Raw genomic sequence first — 21,588 nt, forward strand, 5'->3', positions numbered from 1 at the left:
ATATAATTTCTGCCTTATACTTCTTGGCTATATTCTCCAATGCCTGCAGCTTCTAATGCAATGGAAATTTTTGCCCATCTCTTCCTCAAGGAAGCCTGTGTTGCCATTCTTCTTAACTTAAAGCCCTCTAGTCTTCACAACTTGGCTCCAAACTCATTTTACATAATTTCCCTTCCCACACTACATAGTTCAGGTAAATGGACCTTCTTGCTGTTCTTCACATACACAACATTCCATCTCCATGCTTTTGTACTGAATGTCCCCCATACTGGAAGACCTTACCTTTGCCTGTTAGAAACCGTGGTTACCATTACCTTCTACATGAAACCTTTCCTGATTCTCTGATCTGTTAGTGCCTTCTTCAAAATGACATTTTTTATGTGTTTTGTATATACTTTTATATGTATTTATTACCTCCTTTCCTCCACCCATTCTCAGACCCCAAGTTCTTGTTGGGGAGGAAGCCTGGTTTATTTTTCTTTTATTTCTAGCACCTAGGACAGGTTGCTTGTCACATAGTAGACACTTAATAGAATCTTGACAATATGGTTGGTTGACTGTTTTCCAGGTTTTTTCAAGAAAGACAGAAATCCTTGCCTAGAAAACACCAAAAAAAAAATTCTCTCCCAGATTTTCTTGTCTTGTTCCTTCAGAATCTCAGCTGTTGAGTAATAATAATAAGTGATAGAGCTAGGATGTGAACTTAGGTCATCTGATTAAAAAATCCATGTTAGATTACAGAGGAAGGTCCTTCATGGTAGTCTGTTTTGTACTCTTCTTCTTGGTTCAGGGACCTAGCTTATAGTGAGAGTTGTATATATCTTTCAATATTTTTATCTTTGAAAGTTAGACTATTAACCAGGTCATTGCTATTTGCTAGTAACCACAAAAATGCTCTAGGATTTTAGGTTTACCTATTTTCAAACACTAAATCTCTTCCATTCTCCCATATAAAAGATTGGATGGGGAAAAGACACAGAAAAATTGCCAAGCCATAAGAGACAGATTTGCCTCCTACACCTGTTTATTCTCATTCTTAGTCCTCTTCTATATAGATTTAAGCAGTCCCAAAGGTTCTGAGGGGCTTTTTTACAATCAAGATAGCCATGGTATACATCCTTCAGTACCCATACTTCTTGCTATCAATTTGATTTATCAACCAGTATGTGAAGTCAGAGAAGGCTTTGGGGGTAGAACTGTTTGACCTACAGCAAGACAAATAAAGGATAGAGGAGTAGCATGTGGGGGATGTTCAAAGAACATGATTTGGGCTAAAGGACTATTTAGAAAACAAGATTTCTACCTAAAGAGAGATGATTAAATAAAAGACTTGCATTGGGGAAAATTTTTCCAAGATAGAGTGAATAATTGCTCGAAAGAATTATGGGGAAAAGGATATTACTTGGTTCCAGTTACTTGGAAACAGTTTTTTGGGATGAAACTGAGGGCTTATAATTGATTTCCAGCAAGAAATAATTGAATAGCCCAAGGACTAGGATTGAATAAGGCATACAACCTAATAATACCTAATCTGTGTAGCATTTTACAATTTTCAAAAGTATATCACATACAGTCTCTTATTTTATTCATCATGATGAATAAATATTATTTCCTTTTTCATATATAAAGGGTTGGATCAGGGAATGTTAGGAGAATGAAAGAAAACAGGAGAGCACATATAAGCAGGTAGTTTATCTAATTGTATATTATAGGCAGTAGAGATAGCTTCTCTGAAAAGTATCTGTCCTCCTGAGTGTAACAGCCAGTCATCAAGAGTTCCCTATGTCTAATCAATAAGATAAATGGGCATGCCTATGCTCCATGGGGCAGTGCTCATCCGATGCTGACAAAGTCCCCCATCAGGCTGAGCGGGGAATTCATCAAATTGATCAGGGCCTCCTCCTTCCTTGATCAACCTTGCTAACACTGAAGGGGAACATGAGGCTTAGGGAAATTAAGTGACTTGCTCAAGGTTCCACCACTAATGAAAGGCAGAACTAGAACTAAAATTCATGATCCTTGACTCCTCCCTTTCCTCTGCATTGAACCTGATCCAGTGATGAAAAGGGTGAAACTGGATAAGCCAGACTTTTGCGGTAAACCATATTAGATGGCATTATGTTTCTAAAAATAACAGGCATTTATATACTGTTGTAATATCTATGAAGTGATTTATATATATTATTTCACTTGAGCCTTATAACCATCTCGTAAAGTAGGTAATACGTGTATTATCCCCATTTTATAGATGAAGAAACAGGCTCTGATAATTTAGTCTATGCTCATCTAATATTATCAACAGCAGGATTTAAACCCAGATTTTTCATCAGTCTGACCACTGCAATATGTCACCTATGTACTTGTGTGAAGTTTGTACCCACACTAACCAGCTCTTCTTTTGTGCTGATAAAAAAAGAGATATGTGAGAAGGCCAGGGGTAAGTGATACATATACTCTAGCGATTTAGAAAGGAGTCCCCTCTCCCTATGTATATCCTTCTGCCCATCGCCTCAAGTGACTTGAAATCAGAAAACTTTAGCTTAGATCCTGCCTGTGGCACATAACCTATGTAAAAATTAACTAACCTCTTTCTGCCTTAGTTACTTGAGGAGATAATAATAGCACCTGTCTCCCAGGATTTGTCGTGACCATAAAATGAGATGTTTACATAGCATTGTGCAAACCTTAAAGCTCTGTATAAATGTTAGCTATTATTATTATTACTATTGTTATTGCTATTATTCTTTGTCTGAACCCCTCATTCTACAGATGAGTATACTGGTGGCCTGAGGAGGTTATGTGACTGTCTAAGCTCACACAAGTAATAGCCCTCCTTGTACAATGCAGGAGCATAGGGTCAGATGGAATACCAGTTAGAACATTCCTCTAGTGCCTGTTACAACTTACTTGACAAGTGGTCATCCAGCTAGTGAGGGGGGCTGCCTTCTCAGGCAGCCCTTCTCCCTTGGGAGATAACTGTAATTGTTGGGTTGTGTTTTTGTTTTATTTTTCCTATGTCAAAACTAAATTCGCCTTTTTGCCATTTTCACTCATTTGTTCGTACCTCCATTAAACAAGTTTAATCCCTATTCCACATGATAACCCTTCAACTTCTTGAAGACGGTCAGTCAACCAGCATTTATTAAGTCTCTTTGTGCCAGATACTGTTGGTGCTGGGCATACAAAGAATTAGATAATCCCTATTTTCAAGGAGCTTACATTTTAACAGGATAGAAAAGTATGTATGTAAGTATATACAGAATACATTGAAGGATAATAAATCTTAGTTAAATACAAGGTAGTTAGGAAGAGAGTTCACTGCAAGTTGGAGGCTGAGGAAACACTTCAGGTCAAAGATGGTTCTGGAAGGAAGGAAGAAAGAGACTCTATTAGGCCAGGATGGGAAAGGAGTAAATTCCAAGAATATCTCTCCTAAGTTTTCTCTGGGCTAGTTGCCCTCATTTCTTTCAAGCAATCCTCAAATGGCAGTTGATACTTTAGACCTGTAGTTCAGAATGGTCAAACTCTATTGGCGTTAATCCTGCTTCCCAAGCTTCTCCTTGCAGCCCTGACCTTTTCTTTTGGTTTCAAGATGAACAAATCAAAGCCAGTTTTGTGGCTCGGACTTATTTTATAATGTTCCCAGTAATATGAGTGATCTGCTATTTCTAGTCTGGAATTAATTTAGCATTCAAGCACTAGCTAAACCTATTACATTTGACTCTTGTTTTAAGTAGTTTCTCGGAATTTGTCCAATTGGAAATGTTCCACAAAATCTCTGGATTCCAACACATTAACACTGTAGATATGTCCTTTTCTGATCTCTATTGTCGGTTTTCCTCACCAGGAAGCAACCCAGGCATTTACGTACAGCAAACAAATAGACACAGGAAGCCCTGTCATCCCTTCCTATATGTCTCATCAGGGTCTGTGGAGAGGATATAGGGAAGAAGGTAGTAGAAGGGTTGTTAACATAACCATTAAGCTATTTTAGCTTCTCCCGACTTCTCTCTCCTACCACACCTACCCTATTAGTGAAAAGTTGGTGAAATGTTTAATAAAATGTCTGGTTATGAAATCACAGATTTAGGTATAGAGTAGACTTCAGAAGTCTTACCCTCTCAGTGAAAACTGAGGCCCAGAGAGAAGTGACTTCTTTAAGGTAGTAATAAGCAGCAGAGTTAGGAATTGACCCTACCCCACCCTGAGTTTTCCGACTCCAAATCTGGGTGAAATGATTTGTCTAGAGTTATATAAGCTAGTTAATGACAGGATCAAGAGTCAAACCCAGGTCTCCTAACTTTCAGTCTAGTGTGCTTTCTTCTGTACCACAATTTAGGAGTTCAATTTGTTATTTATGGATATCATCACTTATAATTGGTACTCCTTTGAGTAAAATTTTTGGGGGGGTTACTTTTTATAGTCAATTCTCTTGTCAATGCTGCCAAGGGCATCCACGTCTAAAGAGATTGATGCTGGACTTCTTTCCATCATTTCTTACCCTGCATTTGCAGTGGAAGATGTGAACATTGTGAATGAGACCAAAAATGAAATCATTGCCAAACTCCAGGTAAGATTTTGTTAAATTTATGCCTTTCTGATCCATAATGAATTGAAACTGTTGTGTCTCTTTAAACTATTGCCTTTCACTCTTGAGTGTGGATTTTTGTTTGGTTTGGTTTTTCTATGTGGAAAGCAGATCAGTTTACTCACCACTGCAACACAGACGTCTGAGGTGAAGTGTAGTAGTGGACAGTTGTTACACAGATTGGTACACCAATCTGAGGATGCTACCAAAAGTTATAGCCAATTGGAAATCCTAGTAGACTCACAAAATTGCACTATTTTTATCCCCTACAGATTTATGGTTAATTAATTAATCCCTAATTGGATTGTCACTGCTGCTTTTGTTGATCTTTTCACTCTGCTCTTAGTGATTTTGGTTTAATCTGCATTGACTTTTCCAAACCATTTTTTTCTCTACTCAAACCCCCCTAACCTCAAGTTCACCCATACTCTTGCTAATAGGCAGATAATTCTTTCTTTGTTTATGTGATTGAAGCCATTAAGCCTAAAGCTCCTTCAGCCCCCCTCCTTCATTCTCAGAAACATCTTTGTATCATCCCAATTTGTCTAGAAAATGGAGTATGCAAAGTTGAATAAAATGAAATAAGTGTGCAAGAGTAAGAATTAACCAAATTATGAGTGACCTTAAATGTTAGACTAAGGAGTTTGTATTTCTTTTGTCCTAGAAGTGCTGTGGAGTCAGTGAGGATTTTTGAGCACAATAGTGACATACTCTGAACTATCCCTTGAGAAAAAAATTTTGGCGGTTCTGTGTCAAACAGATTAGAGATGAGAGTCTAGAAGCTTTGAATTCAATTAGGAAGCTATTAACAAATAATCCAGGGGAGAGGTGTTGCAGGCCTCAACTATACTAGTAACTGTGTGAATGGAGAAGGGGCTATAAGAGATGTTATTGAGGTAGAACTGGTAAGACTTGATAAATAAATAGATAACATGAGGTGAGGAAAAGGGAAGCACCAAAGACATCTCCATTTAGAATCCTAAATCACTGGGAAGATAATGGTGCCTTCAAAACAAATGGGGATAGATTGAGGTTTGTTTTGGATATATTTGAGGTGGTTGTGGGACAACCAGGAGGAACATGTAGTCATTGACAACGGTACTAAATATCAGACGAGATTAGGGCTGGAGATGTAAATTTGTGCCTCATCTGCATAGAGGTAATCAAATCTTTCTGAGCAGATGAACTCAGCAAAGGTGAAAGTATAGATTGCCTAGAACTGATCCTTGGGGAGGACCCCTTATTAATAAAAGGATGGGAAATGGATGGTGATCTTGTGAAGGGTCACATCCTTCATGAGACCTTTCCTGATCCCCTCCCCAAATCCCTCAGTATCAATCTGCTCCCAGGACCTCATAAAGCACTTTGTACTCCAGTGAATCCAGCATGTGTTACTGTTTTCCTATGTTTTGTATCATTCCCCCCTACTAGACTGTTAGTTCTACCAGAGCAGGGACCCAGTCCTTATCTAAAGCATGTTTCCAAAGGCCTGCTACAGGTAGGCTAGGATAAATGTTTGCTAAATTAAACTTGCAATGAAAAAAATAGGGTTCTCAAACTGAAATCTGGCATTTAGCCATCTCACCTTGCCTCTGTGAAAAATACTTTTTTGATTCTTAGAGGATCATACATACTTAGGGTTTTCCCATCTCAATCAGAAAAGAATATATTCAGATGTTCAGCTATTCAAACGATAAATTATTATATGGTTTGGTAAATTGGAGGAGAAGGTGGCTTATCCACTGGAAATCCCCTCATAGGTATTGACCAAGCCTTAATTTACTTTGCTATTATGGCACATAAAAACGTAAATGAAGCATCTTTCATCCTGGGGATAGTCAAATGAAGGTAGATGGAAGGAAGCTGGCATGGAAGAAGAGGGACCGGACAAATGAATTTGGGTCTAGAAAACTTAAAATACCTTGCTGAAAAGGATATATTTTAATTGTTTTAAAAGTTTTATTAATGCCTTTTATTAATTCTCAAAGTCATTTCTGGGTATAACCTTACCGCTCAATAAACCTTATAGTAGTCAGTAAACATTTATTAAGCCCTAGGGACAGTTCCTGCCCTTAAAGAGTTTGCAATCTGATGGGAGAAAACAACACATAAAAGGAAAAGCAAAGTGAGGAGGTGAGATGGTGGGGGGGTACTGAAGTCAGAAAAGCTTCAAAGTAATGAAGCCAGGTGGGGAATGAGGAAATGTCTGATCTAAACCCCCTTCTCGAATGGGGTTTTGAAGTTCATGACTCTGCCCACTAATCAGAGGGGCAGAGATGAGTAGTGATGAGATGTGGGTACCAGGACTGATAGGATCTTGTAGAATGATGTGGTCCCTAGGGCATAGTGGAGAAGTCACTTTTACTAAAAATTAAAATGTGTAAGACAGTATATAATAAAGATAGTTATTAACCCAGCCAACACATTGAATCTGACAGTGTATACAATCTATACTCTTTGTTTCCAGCTTCTCTACTCAAAAGAATGTTTCATTATTTCTTCTTTTTAAATTAAATTTTATTTTTTAGTATAAACTTATCAGTCATCAAAAAACACAAACATTTCATTATGCAAAAAAAGGAAAATAGCTTTGAAGGATCTCATAATTCTCATCAAAATAACAAATTTAGCAACTTCAGAAAACCCATGATGAAAGCACACTTTAGATGTACAGTGAGGGATGTGCATCATCTCTTGGAGACAAAGATCAGGCATTATAATGATTTCAAGTTTGACTTTTCCTTTTCATTGTCATTTATTTGTATGTCTTCTTTTCTCTACCAGGGACGTTATGGATGCTGTCGATTTCTTCGAGATGGCTATAAAACCCCAAGAGAGGTTGTATTTCAAAAGCATTTGACAAGACACATTTAAGGATTCAAATCCACCTCACCACAGTTTTGTGCAAAGTTTATTTAATTGTTATGTGACAGAAGCATTTGTTGAGAGAGTCATGTCAATTTTGAAGTCAGCAAGTGTGGGGTTATCCATTGGAATATGAAAACTATCCAAATACCAAGCTGAGTGTTGAGATTTATCTTGTAGAGAAGTATAGACAATATACCAGGAAAGAATTTTTTTTCTTTCCTTTTTGTGGAGGATAGATGGGAGGGAGAACACGGAGCCAGCTTAATCATAGAGTTAAAGCTGGAAGGGATCCTGGAGACCACTGAGTCCAGGATCTTCATTTTATGCATGAGGAAAAGAGGTTACATAACTTGTCCAATGTCACATAGCTAGTGAGAGTCTGAGGTGGGATTGAACCAAACATTTCCTGATCGTAAGGCCAGTGCACTAAATACTATGCAAGTTGCAGTTCAATCAGCATAAAAAAGTGAACATTTTTACTCCAGCACTGTTGGATACAGTGAGATATTTATCAGGACACATAACAAAGAAGGCATGTTCAGTTCTTATCTATTTTCTATTAAGCACTATACAAAAAAACATGTGATCCATATATATCTTCTAGAATACGTACTAGAGGCAGCATGGCACAGAGGACTGGCTTTGGAGTCAGCAAAGTACAAGTCCTGCCTCTGACACACCATGGGCAAATCATTTAGTTTCTCTTTGTCCCAGGAAACTCTCTAAGATGGAGAGTTAAGACTCTTAAACATGGTTAAGAACCATGTTGTGCAGTGGACCACTTTGGCCATATGATGAAGTCTGTGAACCCCTTCTCGCAATCATATTTTTAAAAGCATAAAATAAAGTGCTTAAGATTGCAAAGGAAGCCAATTATATTGAAATAGTTATAATCTTTTTTTGGACCAAGTCCGTGGACTCTAGATTAATAACAAGATATAGACAAGTTGTCATTCTACAGTGTGGAGGGAAGTTTTGTCCTAGGAGTTCCCCACATTGATGAAACCACAGGTCTGGAACCTCTGAAGCCTTATACTACCCCTATTCCAAAGAAAAAAAGTTTCAATACCACATCCATTACTTAGAGAGCTAGAAGGCTCCTTTTAGATCATCAGGTCCAATCCCCTTATTTTATTTTATGAAGAAACTTAGGTCTAAATAGGGTATGACTTATCCAAACTCCTATAGCTAGAATTCAAACTCAAATCTTGAGTACACTGTTCTTTCCACTATAATGCCTCCTACCTTACCCTATATCCCCCCAACACACACATGCACGCATGCACATATGTACATATATATACCCTAAGACTTGGGAAGGACCTCAGAGTCTCTCCTGTTCAGCCCATACTTGAACAGCATTCCCAGCAAGTGACTGTCTGAATGCCCCTAGTAAAATGAATATAGTCATAAAATATATGGACATGTATAACCTAGAAAGACTATTTAATTTTCAGGACCCAAATCGACTACATTATGATCCTGCTGAACTCAAACTCTTTGAAAACATAGAATGTGAGTGGCCAGTGTTCTGGACATATTTCATAATAGATGGCGTATTCAGTGGTGATGCAGTACAGGTAATAATAACTAGCTATTCATGATTACGTGTATCATTTATTCATCACACATTAAGTGTGTACTAGGAGCAAAACAGCAGCAGGCACAGAAGGAGGTAACTTGTTTGGTTCTCCCAGAAACCCTCTTAGATAGGGAGGCACAGCAGAACTAGAAATTGTGACCCAGGAAGCAATGCTGCCTTTCACTGTGCTACTCTGTTGAATTGCTGGGCATTGTTATTAGTCATTCTCCTCGTGTGATGAAATAATTATTTACTGTTCAGTCCTAAGATTAGTCATTATTTTGTACTCCCTACCAGTGCCATATTATCTCCTTCCCCAAATCCATAAGTGTTGATTCTGGATGCAAGATTTTGAATTTCATCCAGAATTTTGTAATACTTTTATTACAGATGCTGTTTTTAAGGTCATTCTCCACATTTGTTTGGCTTTCATGTCAACATATTTCCTTCAACGCAGCCTATCAATAAAGTCACAAAAAAGTGCTCTAAAATATTTCCCATGCAAAATTTTTGTACTTTCCATTAAAATAAATTGTCTTGACTGGTTAACTTTTAAAATAATTTTCCTGTATGCATGATGAATGTTAGTGCTTTTTAAAAGAACACCAGGTGACGTTGCTGCCTCTCATGCCTTTTGCCATTCCACCAGACTATATGTTCTTGGGTGGGATAAATAATATGTCTTATTATTCTTGAATGCTGTTACTGCTCAGGAATGCAGTTCCACTGCTGCCAGTGAGTTTGAAATTTAAAATTTTTGTCTTCCAAGAGTCACCCCTCTATTTCTTTTGATTTTGATTCTTGTTCTGGTGACCATTTTGGCCTGTATATTTCTCCCTTGTTTATCCCAGAAGTAAAGAGACCTAAAAGGGATTGGTTTTGAATTCCAGTTTTTGGCTCACCAAACAATTTTCCAACAATGAAAAGTTGGAAAACTATAAACATTTTTTATTTTAAAAATAGATTTTAATGATAATTTGCTTTTATATCACTTATATTTTTCGTTGTATTCCTTCCTTACTACTTCCAGAGATCTATCCCATATAATAAAGAAGAAAAAAAGGGAGGAAAAAAGTTTAGCAAAACTAATCTCCCCCTCTCTCTTTCTGTGTGTGTGTATGTATGTATGTATATATATACATATACACATATATACATACATACACATATGTATATATGTATATATATGTATATATGTATATACATATAATGTAGGTATGCTTATATATGTGTGTATATTTATATTTAAAAACCTCAAAGCCTCAAAAAGCTGTAGTTCTATGCACTGTTGCACACCCATGACCTTCCATTTCTGTGACGAGGCAGGGAAGGAATAGGATGGGCATTTTGTCTGATTTCTGCTTTAGGGCCTAACTTGGTCATTACATTTCTGCAGCATTCAATGTCTGTCATTCTGTTGTTGTTCACATTTACAGTGTTGTTATTGTGGATGTTGTTTTCCTGGTTCTGCTTACTTTGTCCCCATTCATCCAAGACTTTTCATGCTTCTGTGTATTCATCCTATCTATTGTGTCTTACAGTAAAGTAATATTCAGTTACATCCATTTATCATTTAGCCATTCCTCAATCCATAGGTTATCTGCTGTGTTTGCAGTTTTTTGATTCTACAGAAAAAAATGTCTCTAGAAATATTTGGTTTTTATGGGGCCTTTCTTTTTGTCTTCGATTTTCTTGAGAATGTGTGCCTAGCAATGGAACCTCTGAGTCAAAAGTGCTGGAAATTTTAGTCACTTTCTTAGCATAATTCCAAATTGCTTTCCAGAATGTTTGGACCAATTCACAAGTCTGCCAATGATGCATTAGTATGCCTGACACTCGATGTATTTCTAATCAGGTCGTAAAACATACAATACCCTCCCTTCCTCACCATCCCAGTAGTGCAGTAGATCAGGTTGCCAGGACTTTTCCACAAGTGACCCTTTCATAGTTAGAATTTTTTTTAAACAGATAAAATCTTGCCTGTTCCCACCCCACTCCCAGATAGAACAGTGAAATGAAACGCTTGGCTGACAGACAAAACTGGCCTCTCCACAGAAGGAATTTTATTTGAGTGACCATGTAACACCTTAAAAAAATTTTTTCTACCTGTTTTGTTTAAGTTTTTCAGCTTTTAACTCTTATTTTCCTTTGTAATGACTGCCACGTTTTGTTTGATCTCTCAGTATGGTAAATATTACACTGTGGAAATTACTTTAGATGGGTGATACAGTGCTGATTTTTTTTCATAGCAAATAGATAAATATATTTTTGAGCACCTGCTTTATTCAAGATATATATTATTGCACAGTAAGTACCATTAAGAAGAGAATTATAAGAGATGGCTCCTGTCCTAAAGAAGCTTGCAGTCAGCTTGGGGAGAAAAAACAGCCATGTGTGACATTAAATAACAATACAAAATTTAAATAATAGCTCTAGACAACCCTACAATGTCTCACATATTATTAATTACATAAAAAATTGATCAAGGTATCTCTGACCAGCGTGATGAACTCGAAGTACTCGAGTCTTTGTCTAAGTCAGAAAAATATTCCCCATGGAGAGTGGGCTTGCCTTACCAAGGGAACAGGATAAGTTTTTGGAGATTGGAGCTTTACTCAGCAGGTGAGGAAATGTCTGCTTCTGCATTGTGCTTTTGCACTAACTGTAATTTGACCAACCACTGCTATTTCTTTAGCTAGGAACCCAGGTTCTAGGGACAAAGGACCTAGGTTTAAATCCTGCTTCCAATACTACGTATGTGACCCTGGCCAAGTGATTTAACCTTCCTGAAACTAAGTTTCTAATCTTAAAATTATAGGTACACAATGGCACTTCCAAGCTCTGAAGACCTTCTGTCTCTAGATTGGTGATCCTATGGGTGCACGGTACAGGCAGATGATTCCTCCACCTAGATTCTATGCTCTCTAAGTCCTCACTAGAAACCATCTGTGGTCCGGGTTCTCTCAAGGCACAAATGGGCATGCCCACACTCTCCTTGAAATAGCATTTTCCTAACCCCAAAGGCTCACATCATATAAACCAACCACATTGATCAGGCACCCCTCCAGACATACATCCCTTAAACCACTTCTGGCAGGGTTAGTCAGGTCACCTGCCCTGAATTCTGTGATCTCAGTAGTTGTGTATGAACTACTTTTCCTGCCCAAGTGGAGTATCATCAGTCTCTTCTCCAACACTGTGACCTTATATACCTAATGCAGTTCTCAACCTCCCACTCTCACATCCTTTGAGATGAGAACATTGGTGTAGAGTTCTTGGTCATGTATTTTAGTTATAACTTATTGTTAGGTTTAATAATAATAAGAGCTAACAATATTTTATAACTCCATTTACATACCTTCTTCCTTGATCCTCACAGCAGTATATACCCAGCAGTATATAGCATAAAGTATTATTATCCACATTTTTTCGATAAGGAGACTCAAGCATAGAGATGTTAATTGACTTGTCTACACTCATATAATTTGTAAGTAAGAAAGTTAGGATTATAATCCAAGGTGTCTGACTCACAAATCCAAGACTTTCTGTCTCTCTGTTCCCCTTCACCCATTAAGCTGCTTCAGTAAATTAATACTTTGCAGTTCATGCAATGATGACTATATTGCATTACATTTCAATTTTAAAAGCACCAATATGAGTGGTAATTTTTTTTTTATTTCTGTATGGGAATGATGTCAACTTTTAGCTCCAAGAGTACCGAGAGGCCTTGGAGGGAATATTAATTAGAGGAAAGAATGGAATACATCTAATGCCAGAACTATATGCCATTCCCCCTGACAAGGTAAGTTGATCTTGCAGAATCTGGGTTTTTCTTGTCATCTCTTTGATGTTTGTTAGTTGTTGAATCACCTATTTGTAATTTCTTTCCTCAAGCTATGGTATCCTTTTTTCTCAGAGGAAATTATTTCTGAGACCTTTTTAATAGCTTCACCAGATGATTAAGTTATCTATAACTTTTGCTCTGGACAGTAACCTTGGGCAAGATAGCATGTTTGATGTTTGGCACAAATACTTCCTTGAAAAATTCAGATATGTTCAGGTTAAAGTGGGAGGACCTTCAATAATCACCTAAATTTTACTGCTGCTTCTTATTAGCTTTCATCAAAAATATCACAGTTTGTTGTCTGATATTTTAGAAGATATCCGTGGAAAATTATACCTAACCTCCCTAAATATGTCTGTGGACTTTTTTTTAGGACTTTTCTTTGACCCAAATATTTTCTCTAAGCTGTTTTTGAAACTTGGATTTAAATCAGCAATTAGAAGTCACTCGTTGGTGAGATTAAATTATTCAATTCCAAGAACATTCCTTAAAAAATTTTTGCTTTTTCCAAGTGTCCTAGATTTTGATGTGACCAAGATACAAAATTGATGGTGGGTGGAAAGAGTGAATAGAATGCATAAGATGAGAGGAAGGTAATTTGTAAATTTTTTTTAATTTCAAAAGCTGAAGATACTTCATTATCTGTATCGTGGTAATTAAGACACATGTAAAATACTTTAAATAATTTTCCACAAAAATATGATAAATTAATATTTCTGTTGGCAGAAATGTATGGTGTAAAACATATATAAATAAAAGGGTGAACACGAGGTGTTTCATCTGTAAAACTGAAGTGTTTCAGAAATTGTGACCAACCTGAGAGGCCAAGTTGGGATTTAAGATAGGAATAGGGACACAGAGACTAAATCTGTGATTTCATTGGCATAGGGAATTTCCAGGAATGGAAACCCCCTCTCAGTCCAGGTTGCCTTCTCTGCAACTTACATATAATGAATTTGGTTATTCTGTAGTTCAGATTATATCCCCTTTCATGTAATCATAATCAGAATTTTATTAGTTATCGTTGATCTTTCTGTGACTACAGAATCACAAAATTCAAGAGTTGGAAGACATCGCAGTGACTGTACGTGTTTTAGCACACACTGCTTAAACATCTCCTAGGAGAAGGTAGGGTGCTGTAGGAAAGGCAGACATAAGAATTGTCACAGGATTCAAGGGATATAGCCTGAAGAATTGCCATTAACAGAGAAAAGAAGGTAGAAAGGGGGTGAGAGTGGGAGTGGTTTAGTATCAGTGTACTGAAAGCTCAGAATTAGTCTGTAGCACTTTGGCGGACAGAAAGGCTAATATTAGTTTTAATTTCCATTGAGAGAAAGGAATTGCATCCAGAACACAGGAAATGATAGTTATTTTGTATTCCCTACTAATCAAACCAGATTATTGTTTTCAATTATGATTACCACGTTTAAGGAAGAGTAGTCATAGACTGGGTTAGGATAATGAGGAAATAGAAGACTATGCCATATGTCAGTTGAAGATACTAAAGGTGTTTTACTTGGAGAAGAGAAGACTTACAGGTAGAGAGGGGAGAGTATTGTGGCATCTCTAAGTATTGGAAAGGCCAGCATATGGAAAAGGATTTAGACCTTGTCATGCTTAAGCTCCAGAAGGAAGGTAAACAATGGATGGAAGTTGTAGAAAAGCAGATTTTGACCCCATGTCAGTAAAGTTTCCTATTTCTTATGTATAATGAAGGCTGTCAAAAAGTGAACCGGTTATCTGGGGAGGCAGTGTATTTCTACGTCACTAGAAAGCTTCAAACTAAGACCAAGTGGCCACTGTTTGAATATGTCAAAGAGGAGATTCCTGTTTTGGTACCAGTTGGGCCTCTGAGATCCTTTCTGTTTCTGAGAGCAATGATTGGATAGATTTTTCCCCTCTTTTGTTTGTTTTTCCAGATTACAGTAGTTTTCTCTTAGTAAATAGTACCACCTTGTGGTGATATGATCACATATTGTCTTGTTTTGAAAGTAGATATTTTGGAATGCAGTTTGGGATAGTATGACCAATATTATAGACTTACTGTGCTTAACCTACAGAGTTTACATTTAAGGATCATGGTTTAATCGCTGATAAATTCAAATCTGTATTTTGATGAATTATTCTAGAACAATGTTTTACTGTATAGGACTGAGAAGTCATATGGCAGGTCATTAATTGTTGAATTGAGGACCATTGTATGGCATACAGAGCATTTAATTTAGAATCAGTGTATCTGAACTTTAGTTCCATCTTTTGTACTAATTCTGTGACCTTGGATATGTCATTTCACCCCTCCAACCTCTATCCCATGCCTTAGTTTCCAAATCTAGAAAATGAAGGAGTTGAATTATGTGATCTCTAAAGTATATTAATTCTGATTCCTTATGACTAGAAGATAAGAGACACAATCAAAGAACAGAGGCCAGGATTCCTGTTCTTTATCTTTCCATTTATGTGTATGTGTATATGTAGGCATGTACCCATGCGAGATAATAATTTATTAAAACATAGGGTCTTTTAGAGATGATCTAACTCCTTCATTTTACAGATAAGAAACTGAGGTCAAGTGAGATTAAATGATGTGTTCGAGACCATGTAGCTGGTTATTGGCAGAGTTAGGAGTAGTAGCACCCAAGTTACCTGCTTCCCAGGTCCAGGCTACACTCATCTGTTTAAGTTGGATTGACTCACTATATGACTTCTGTGAATTTACTTCTCCAGGTAGATGAAGAATATAAGAATCCTCACACCGTAGACAGAGTTCCACTTGGGAAGATACCTCATTTGTGGGGCCAGTCTTTGTATATCCTCAGTTCCCTGTTGGCAGAGGTAAGAGATTTTGACAAACTGGAATACTACTTTTGAGGTTTAGTAAGCTCAAAGAACTGAGGCACTCTTTTTTCTAGTTTCCTAAGAGGCAAAACCTAGGAAAATAAACCCTTTTTCTCTGTTTTTGTCTTTAGAAATCTGTTGGTGTATGTTACTTCTGTAAAATTGACGGCTGTTGTATTTAACCTAAAGCTTAGAGGAGTCAGGTTGAGGCAAATAAACAGTTGGCTCTGCAGTACACTTTGCATTGAGGACCTGAATCCCTCTTACTTCAGCAGTCATTCTGTTCTGCTTGTCTTTTGATCTTTGTTCCACAGACAAGCAGGTACTAACCTGACCTGAATTTTTGATTTATGTTTGTTCACTTCCCAATTCAGACCCTACTTAGCCCTCTTCCAGGTGAGAACCTGTCAATGGTTTCCCCGATCACTTCCACTGGTCTTGCCTGACCCCGGATGTAATTAGATTGTCTAATTCTAGCTGCTGGCCAAACTACAAGCCTCCCAGTAATGCCCTGAAAAACTGTGGCAACAGCGTCAGGCCTGGCAATGTTGGAAGCTGAGGAAGACCACGTAATGCACAAGAAAAAAATCACTAATTATTAGAGAAATGCAAATTAAAACAACTTTGAGGTTTCTTCTCAAACCCACCAAATTTGCAAAGTTGTTTTTTAAAAAATAGGAAAATGAAAGTGTTGGAAGAACTGTGAGAAAACAGGTGCATTAATGCACTACTGATGGGGCTGTGAATTGGTCCAGGCAGTCTGGAAAACAATTTGAATCTATGCTCAAAAAGTCACTGTGTGTATACTCTGTGATTTAGCAATAACACCACTCAACCCATATCCCAAAGACATCAAAGAAAAAAGAAGAGGACCCATAGGTTAACAAAAAATTATAGCAGGTCTTTTTGTAGTGGCAAAGAACTGGAAAGTAAACCTGTGCCCATCACTTAGGAAACATATTGTGGCATATCAAAATAATGGATTACAATTGTGCTGTAAGAAATTGCAACTGGTACAATTTCAGAGAAACCTGCAATTCCTCTTTCAAGCATCTGTGCATGGATCAGGGCATCATCATGTCCATAATCATGGATCAGGTACGTAGGTGTGGGGGTTACAATGCAAAGAGGATCAGAGTCAAGATAGAGGAACTGCAGACAAAATGGAGTTGTTTTAGCTTTCTCTGCTATCTGTATATGCTATAAGACTTATCCGTGGGTTATATTCTGTATTATAGAAAAAGCATCTGATAGTCTTTTTGACATTAAGTTGTGAGAGATCTATGTCCTCCCCTCCCAAAGTTATTTGCCTTTCCCCCAAAGTTTACTTGGAATCATTAATGCTTTATCCATAGGAATGTTTCAGTAATGGTGCAATTTTTAGTATCAGTGAAAAATATTGAGGGGAAAGGGAGGGATGGCTTACTAGGGCCCCTAAAAGCACACCACCAGAAAAACTGCCTCTTCAGCCTGTGCATGAAATCAGCTGTTCATGAGCCAGAAGTTTCCTGTTTCTAGCATTGTTTCAGTATTTGACAGAGAATGGAAGTAGTGGTGTAAATAGTCCAGCATTTTTCAGATGTTGCTGCTCCTGTAAACTCTGCCACCATTGTTTAGCCAGTACTTCAAAAAATACCCACTGAGGGGCTACTGACCGTGGAGTGATTTGGAACTCAGATGAGGAATTAATCAGTCCTAATAGTATAGCAAATCAGGAAAATGGGGAGAGCTGTAGTGTGGGGTGGAAAGAGCACTCCTCTGGATTTCTCTGTTGTAATAGGTTGGGGAAAATCATCCAGAACATGTAGGGGGTGTCCCTTCATTGGCGATGTGTTCATGCAAAGTAAAGTGGATGATGTCAAAATCTTGACTGTGTTAACCCTATTTAAACAACACCATCCACTGAAATGAGTAAATAAAAACGATAATATATGAAAATGATGCTAATATTTCTAAGCATTGTTGAGTGAGCAAGCAAAGAGATGAGAAGTAGTAACGAGTGGAAGGACTGACACTATATTGCTTAAGTCAGTCACCAAGCATTAAGTAGGTAGCTACTATATGTCAGCCATTGTGTTAGGGGCTTATACAGATAGAAAAATTTGAAAAATTCCCTCGAAGTGCTTTCATTCTGTGGAGGAAATAATGTGCATGTTTAATTAGGTACAAAGTAAAACAAGGTACTATAGAGAGAGGGCTATGAAAAAGAAACCCTAGCTGCTGAGGGAATCAGACAGGGCTTATGTGAGAGGAGGTTTTGATCTGAGTTTTGAAGGAGGCCAGGGATTCTAAGGACAAACCAGATGGTCTCTACTTGAATACTAATGACATATTTTTCTGTAGTCAATTGTTGCAATAGAAGAAGTACTCTTAAATATGCCATACTACATATTGTGAGATTAGGCATTTTTATTTCTAAATCTGAGGCTTGGGACAAGGTTTTGGTTAGACACCATGTTTATAGTACTAATAAAAAAAATTAACCATGTTTTTCATTTCTTCTTTTTTATAGGGATTCCTAGCCACTGGAGAAATTGATCCCTTAAATAGAAGATTTTCAACAGCAGTCAAACCTGATGTTGTAGTACAAGGTTTGTAGTTGTACTGTCTATTCACATTTAGCTTTTAATAATAACTGTTACTTTAATTGCTTCTCAATGAAATAGTGCATACAGTTCAGTACACATTAGTAACAACTGTTTAATACCGTAATTAGTATCTTCCAAAAGCAAAAAACAATATTGGTAGCAAATAATATATTTAAATACTTTAGTGAATCTGTGATCTCATTGATGTAGATATTCCTTAAAACTCTACAGATTATAATTCATTCATATCTGCCCTTTCAGGTAGTCCAATTATTATCTCTCCTAAATCTATTTTCCTGGTTAGTTTTTCCAGGGAGATAGTCCACATTTTCTTTTTTTTTTTAATTTTTTTTGGCTTTGTTTGATTGTTTCTTGATATCTCCTGAAGTCATTAGCTCCCGCTTGCCCAATTCTAAGTTTTAAGTAATTATTTTCCTCACTGAGTTTTTGTACCTCCTTTTCCATTTGACCAGTTCTGCTTTGTAAGAAGTACTTTTCTTCCATGGATTTTTGTGGCACTTTTACCATTTGGCCAATTTGTTTTTTAAGATATTTTCTTCAGAATATTTATGTGCCACCTAAACCAAGCTGTTGACTCATTTTTCATTATTTTCTTGCATCACACATTTGTATTCCTAATTTTTCCTCTTCTTCTTGTATGTGAGTTTCAAAATCCTTTTGGAGCTCTTCCAGGAATTCTTTTTGGTCTTGTGTCCAATTCACATTTGTCTTTGAAGCTTTACATGTAGTTGTTTTGACTTCGTTGTCTTCTGAGTTTTGTCTTACTCTTTCCTGTCTCCACATTAACTTTCTGTGTTCAGGTTCTTTTTTGTTGTTGTTTACTTGTTTTTTCCAACCTGTTTCTTGACTTTTAACTTCATATTGAAGTTGGACTCTGCTCCAGGGGTAAAGGGAACACTGTCCCAACCTTCAGGTTTTCCATGTTGCTATTTTCAGAGCTAGTTCTGGAAGTCTGTAGGTTTTCAGTTCTTCCAAGCTGGTACGATCTAAGTAGAGGTGTGGTTACTTCTCTTCTGGTATATGCTCTGGTCTGTGAGTAACAACAAGTACTCTTTTCCACCCTGGAACTGCGTCCAGGGTTTCTGCTCCTACTAGTGTACCTCCTTTTCTTCCTGGGACCTGGAGTCACGTATAGGCAGTGCAACAGAGTCGTGCTCCAAGTGCCAGCAAAGGGTTCCCAGTAACCTCCTTCAACCAATTGTCTGACCCCTTACAACCTGTGGTCTAAGAGCTCTGGAAGTGATTCAGTTATCCTCTGTTGTTGTTTTGTTTTTCTGTTCCCAGTCACTGTTTTGGCAGAATCAAATAAAATTAAGGAGTTGCTAAGAAAGCATGGATTCAGCGTGCAGAGCATTGCTGACATTCATCCAATCCGAGTACAACCAGCCCGAATTCTTAGCCATATATACACCAGGCTTGGTAGGTTTGTAAAGCCACTGTCTTTATGATGAAAAACTTTTATCAGTTTAATTTCCAAGGGTGTCTGTGTGTGTAAGTACAAAGAAATGGAGGCATCATTGTTTAACAGATCTCACTGTGAAGTTTGTAAAAATACCCATGAGAAAATGCCCATGATTCTTCCATTCAGGCTATTGTTAATCTGATTTCCAGATAGATATTTATCACTACCTAGAGAAACATATCACTTCCTAGATCTGTTTCCAAACAATTTAATAAGCTCCATATTGAAAATTGCAACTAATTACCTGGAGATGGGGGTAGGACAGGGCAGACCTGTCATATCACTGGTATAGGGAACTCCTGCTGAAGGAACTCCTTCTCCCATTACAACTGGACATCTGCTCTGCAGTTTGTAATCTTAGAAAATTGATTGGAAGTACTTGGAAGTTAATGATGACCAGAGTTACCTAATGTAGCTATGGATGAATTTTTTTTCAGTATTATCAGAAAATATTCTATTCACATAATTTTAAAAGAAACTAGCCTTGAATTGTAATCCCAAATGTTCAATAGTAAGAGGTTTGGTTTCTTAACTCCATTACCTGTGTTTTCTCCCCCCAAGAGCTCCTTAGATTGGTCATAATCACATTTCACTTAGCTTGGTTGTTGCCTTTGTTTTGTAAATAGGACGGAATAAGAACATGAAACTAAGTGGGCGACCGTATAGACATATTGGTGTTCTTGGAACCTCCAAACTCTATGTGATTAGGAATCAAATATTTACTTTTACCCCTCAGGTGAGGACAATGAACCAGCAACAAACAATCTTATTTCCTTTTGATTGGAAAGTAGATGCTTAATAAATACTTGCTTGTTTGATTGTTAGACTCTCGTTTGCACAGTAATGTGTCTGTGTCAGTAGTAGACTTGTTTAAAATGTAGAAAGCTAGATAAGGAAAGATACTTAGTGCATCTTCTAATTCATATTCTCTCTTTTCTTTCTTTCTCCCTTCCTCCTTCCTTTCATCCTCTCCAAGAATGTCACATAAAATTTCTTAAATATGCTCCATCAAATGTTACATATGTATATACATATATCTTGAATTGCCAGAACTATAGCTTTAATATTCCATATTTGATCCAGAATATAGAATGATATTGTGTGAAAGTCTTCATGTACGGACCACAATGACTATTTACATTTACTTTTTGTAAATCACAAAGCAGTTGTGATTTGTAAATTATAGTCCCCCTCTCCCTTAATAGAGCTTAATTTTTGAAGTAACATGATGAACTGACATAATGTTTGTGAAGTCTGGTAAATTGTGAAAGGTGTTATATAATTTCCAATTGTTTATTACTACTTAAAGGAGAGATATATTTGAATTATGTTCAGAGAAGAAAAATAGTCCATTGGAAATGGAGATTAAGTATTTTGGAGGAAAGATAGAGCCACCTATCCATACATTTAGGAGGATAGAAAAGAAAAAAAATAGCTATTAAAAGTGCAGCTCTTGATGCTTTATACACCGTAATGAGTATCTTGCATTCCTTAGTCATTTTTTTAAACTCAACCAGCACACAGCAGTTTTCCTCAGAAAACTGTTCACTTAATCTAGTGTCTTTTGAGTTTTCCGCTATTATTTTAAATATAGCTCCAAGTGCATAAGATTTTTGTATCCAAGAGAACAGTTTGACTTTCATTAACTTATGAAACATTATTCTTCCTTCAGTCTTACTAGAAATCAAAAAGTAGAACTTTGAATTTCTTACTCTTTTGTTGCTGCTTGTTGATATTACCCCTGGACCCAGCAGCCCTGGAAGAAGTAGAAAGTAGGTATTGATTTGTTTTTAAAGACTT

General features: G+C 37.1%; 1 protein-coding gene across 5 annotated transcripts in view; it reads left to right on the forward strand.

Moving 5' to 3' along the window:
• The window catches only part of PHKA2 (phosphorylase kinase regulatory subunit alpha 2), a 79,671-nt gene that overhangs the window by 26,670 nt on the left and 31,413 nt on the right, over nt 1–21,588 (forward strand). For 4 of the 5 annotated variants that reach the window (XM_072614212.1, XM_072614208.1, XM_072614210.1 and 1 more), the window contains exons 8-15: nt 4,424–4,570; nt 7,373–7,426; nt 8,914–9,036; nt 12,745–12,840; nt 15,607–15,714; nt 18,230–18,308; nt 19,611–19,745; nt 20,415–20,524. In XM_072614212.1, the coding sequence (XP_072470313.1) occupies nt 4,424–4,570; nt 7,373–7,426; nt 8,914–9,036; nt 12,745–12,840; nt 15,607–15,714; nt 18,230–18,308; nt 19,611–19,745; nt 20,415–20,524 (852 nt within the window). The remainder of the gene's footprint in view (nt 1–4,423; nt 4,571–7,372; nt 7,427–8,913; nt 9,037–12,744; nt 12,841–15,606; nt 15,715–18,229; nt 18,309–19,610; nt 19,746–20,414; nt 20,525–21,588) is intronic. The other variant, XM_072614211.1, reaches the window with a different exon arrangement.

This window comes from Notamacropus eugenii, chromosome 5, assembly GCF_028372415.1.
Source record: "Notamacropus eugenii isolate mMacEug1 chromosome 5, mMacEug1.pri_v2, whole genome shotgun sequence".
NCBI classification, from domain to species: domain Eukaryota; kingdom Metazoa; phylum Chordata; class Mammalia; order Diprotodontia; family Macropodidae; genus Notamacropus; species Notamacropus eugenii.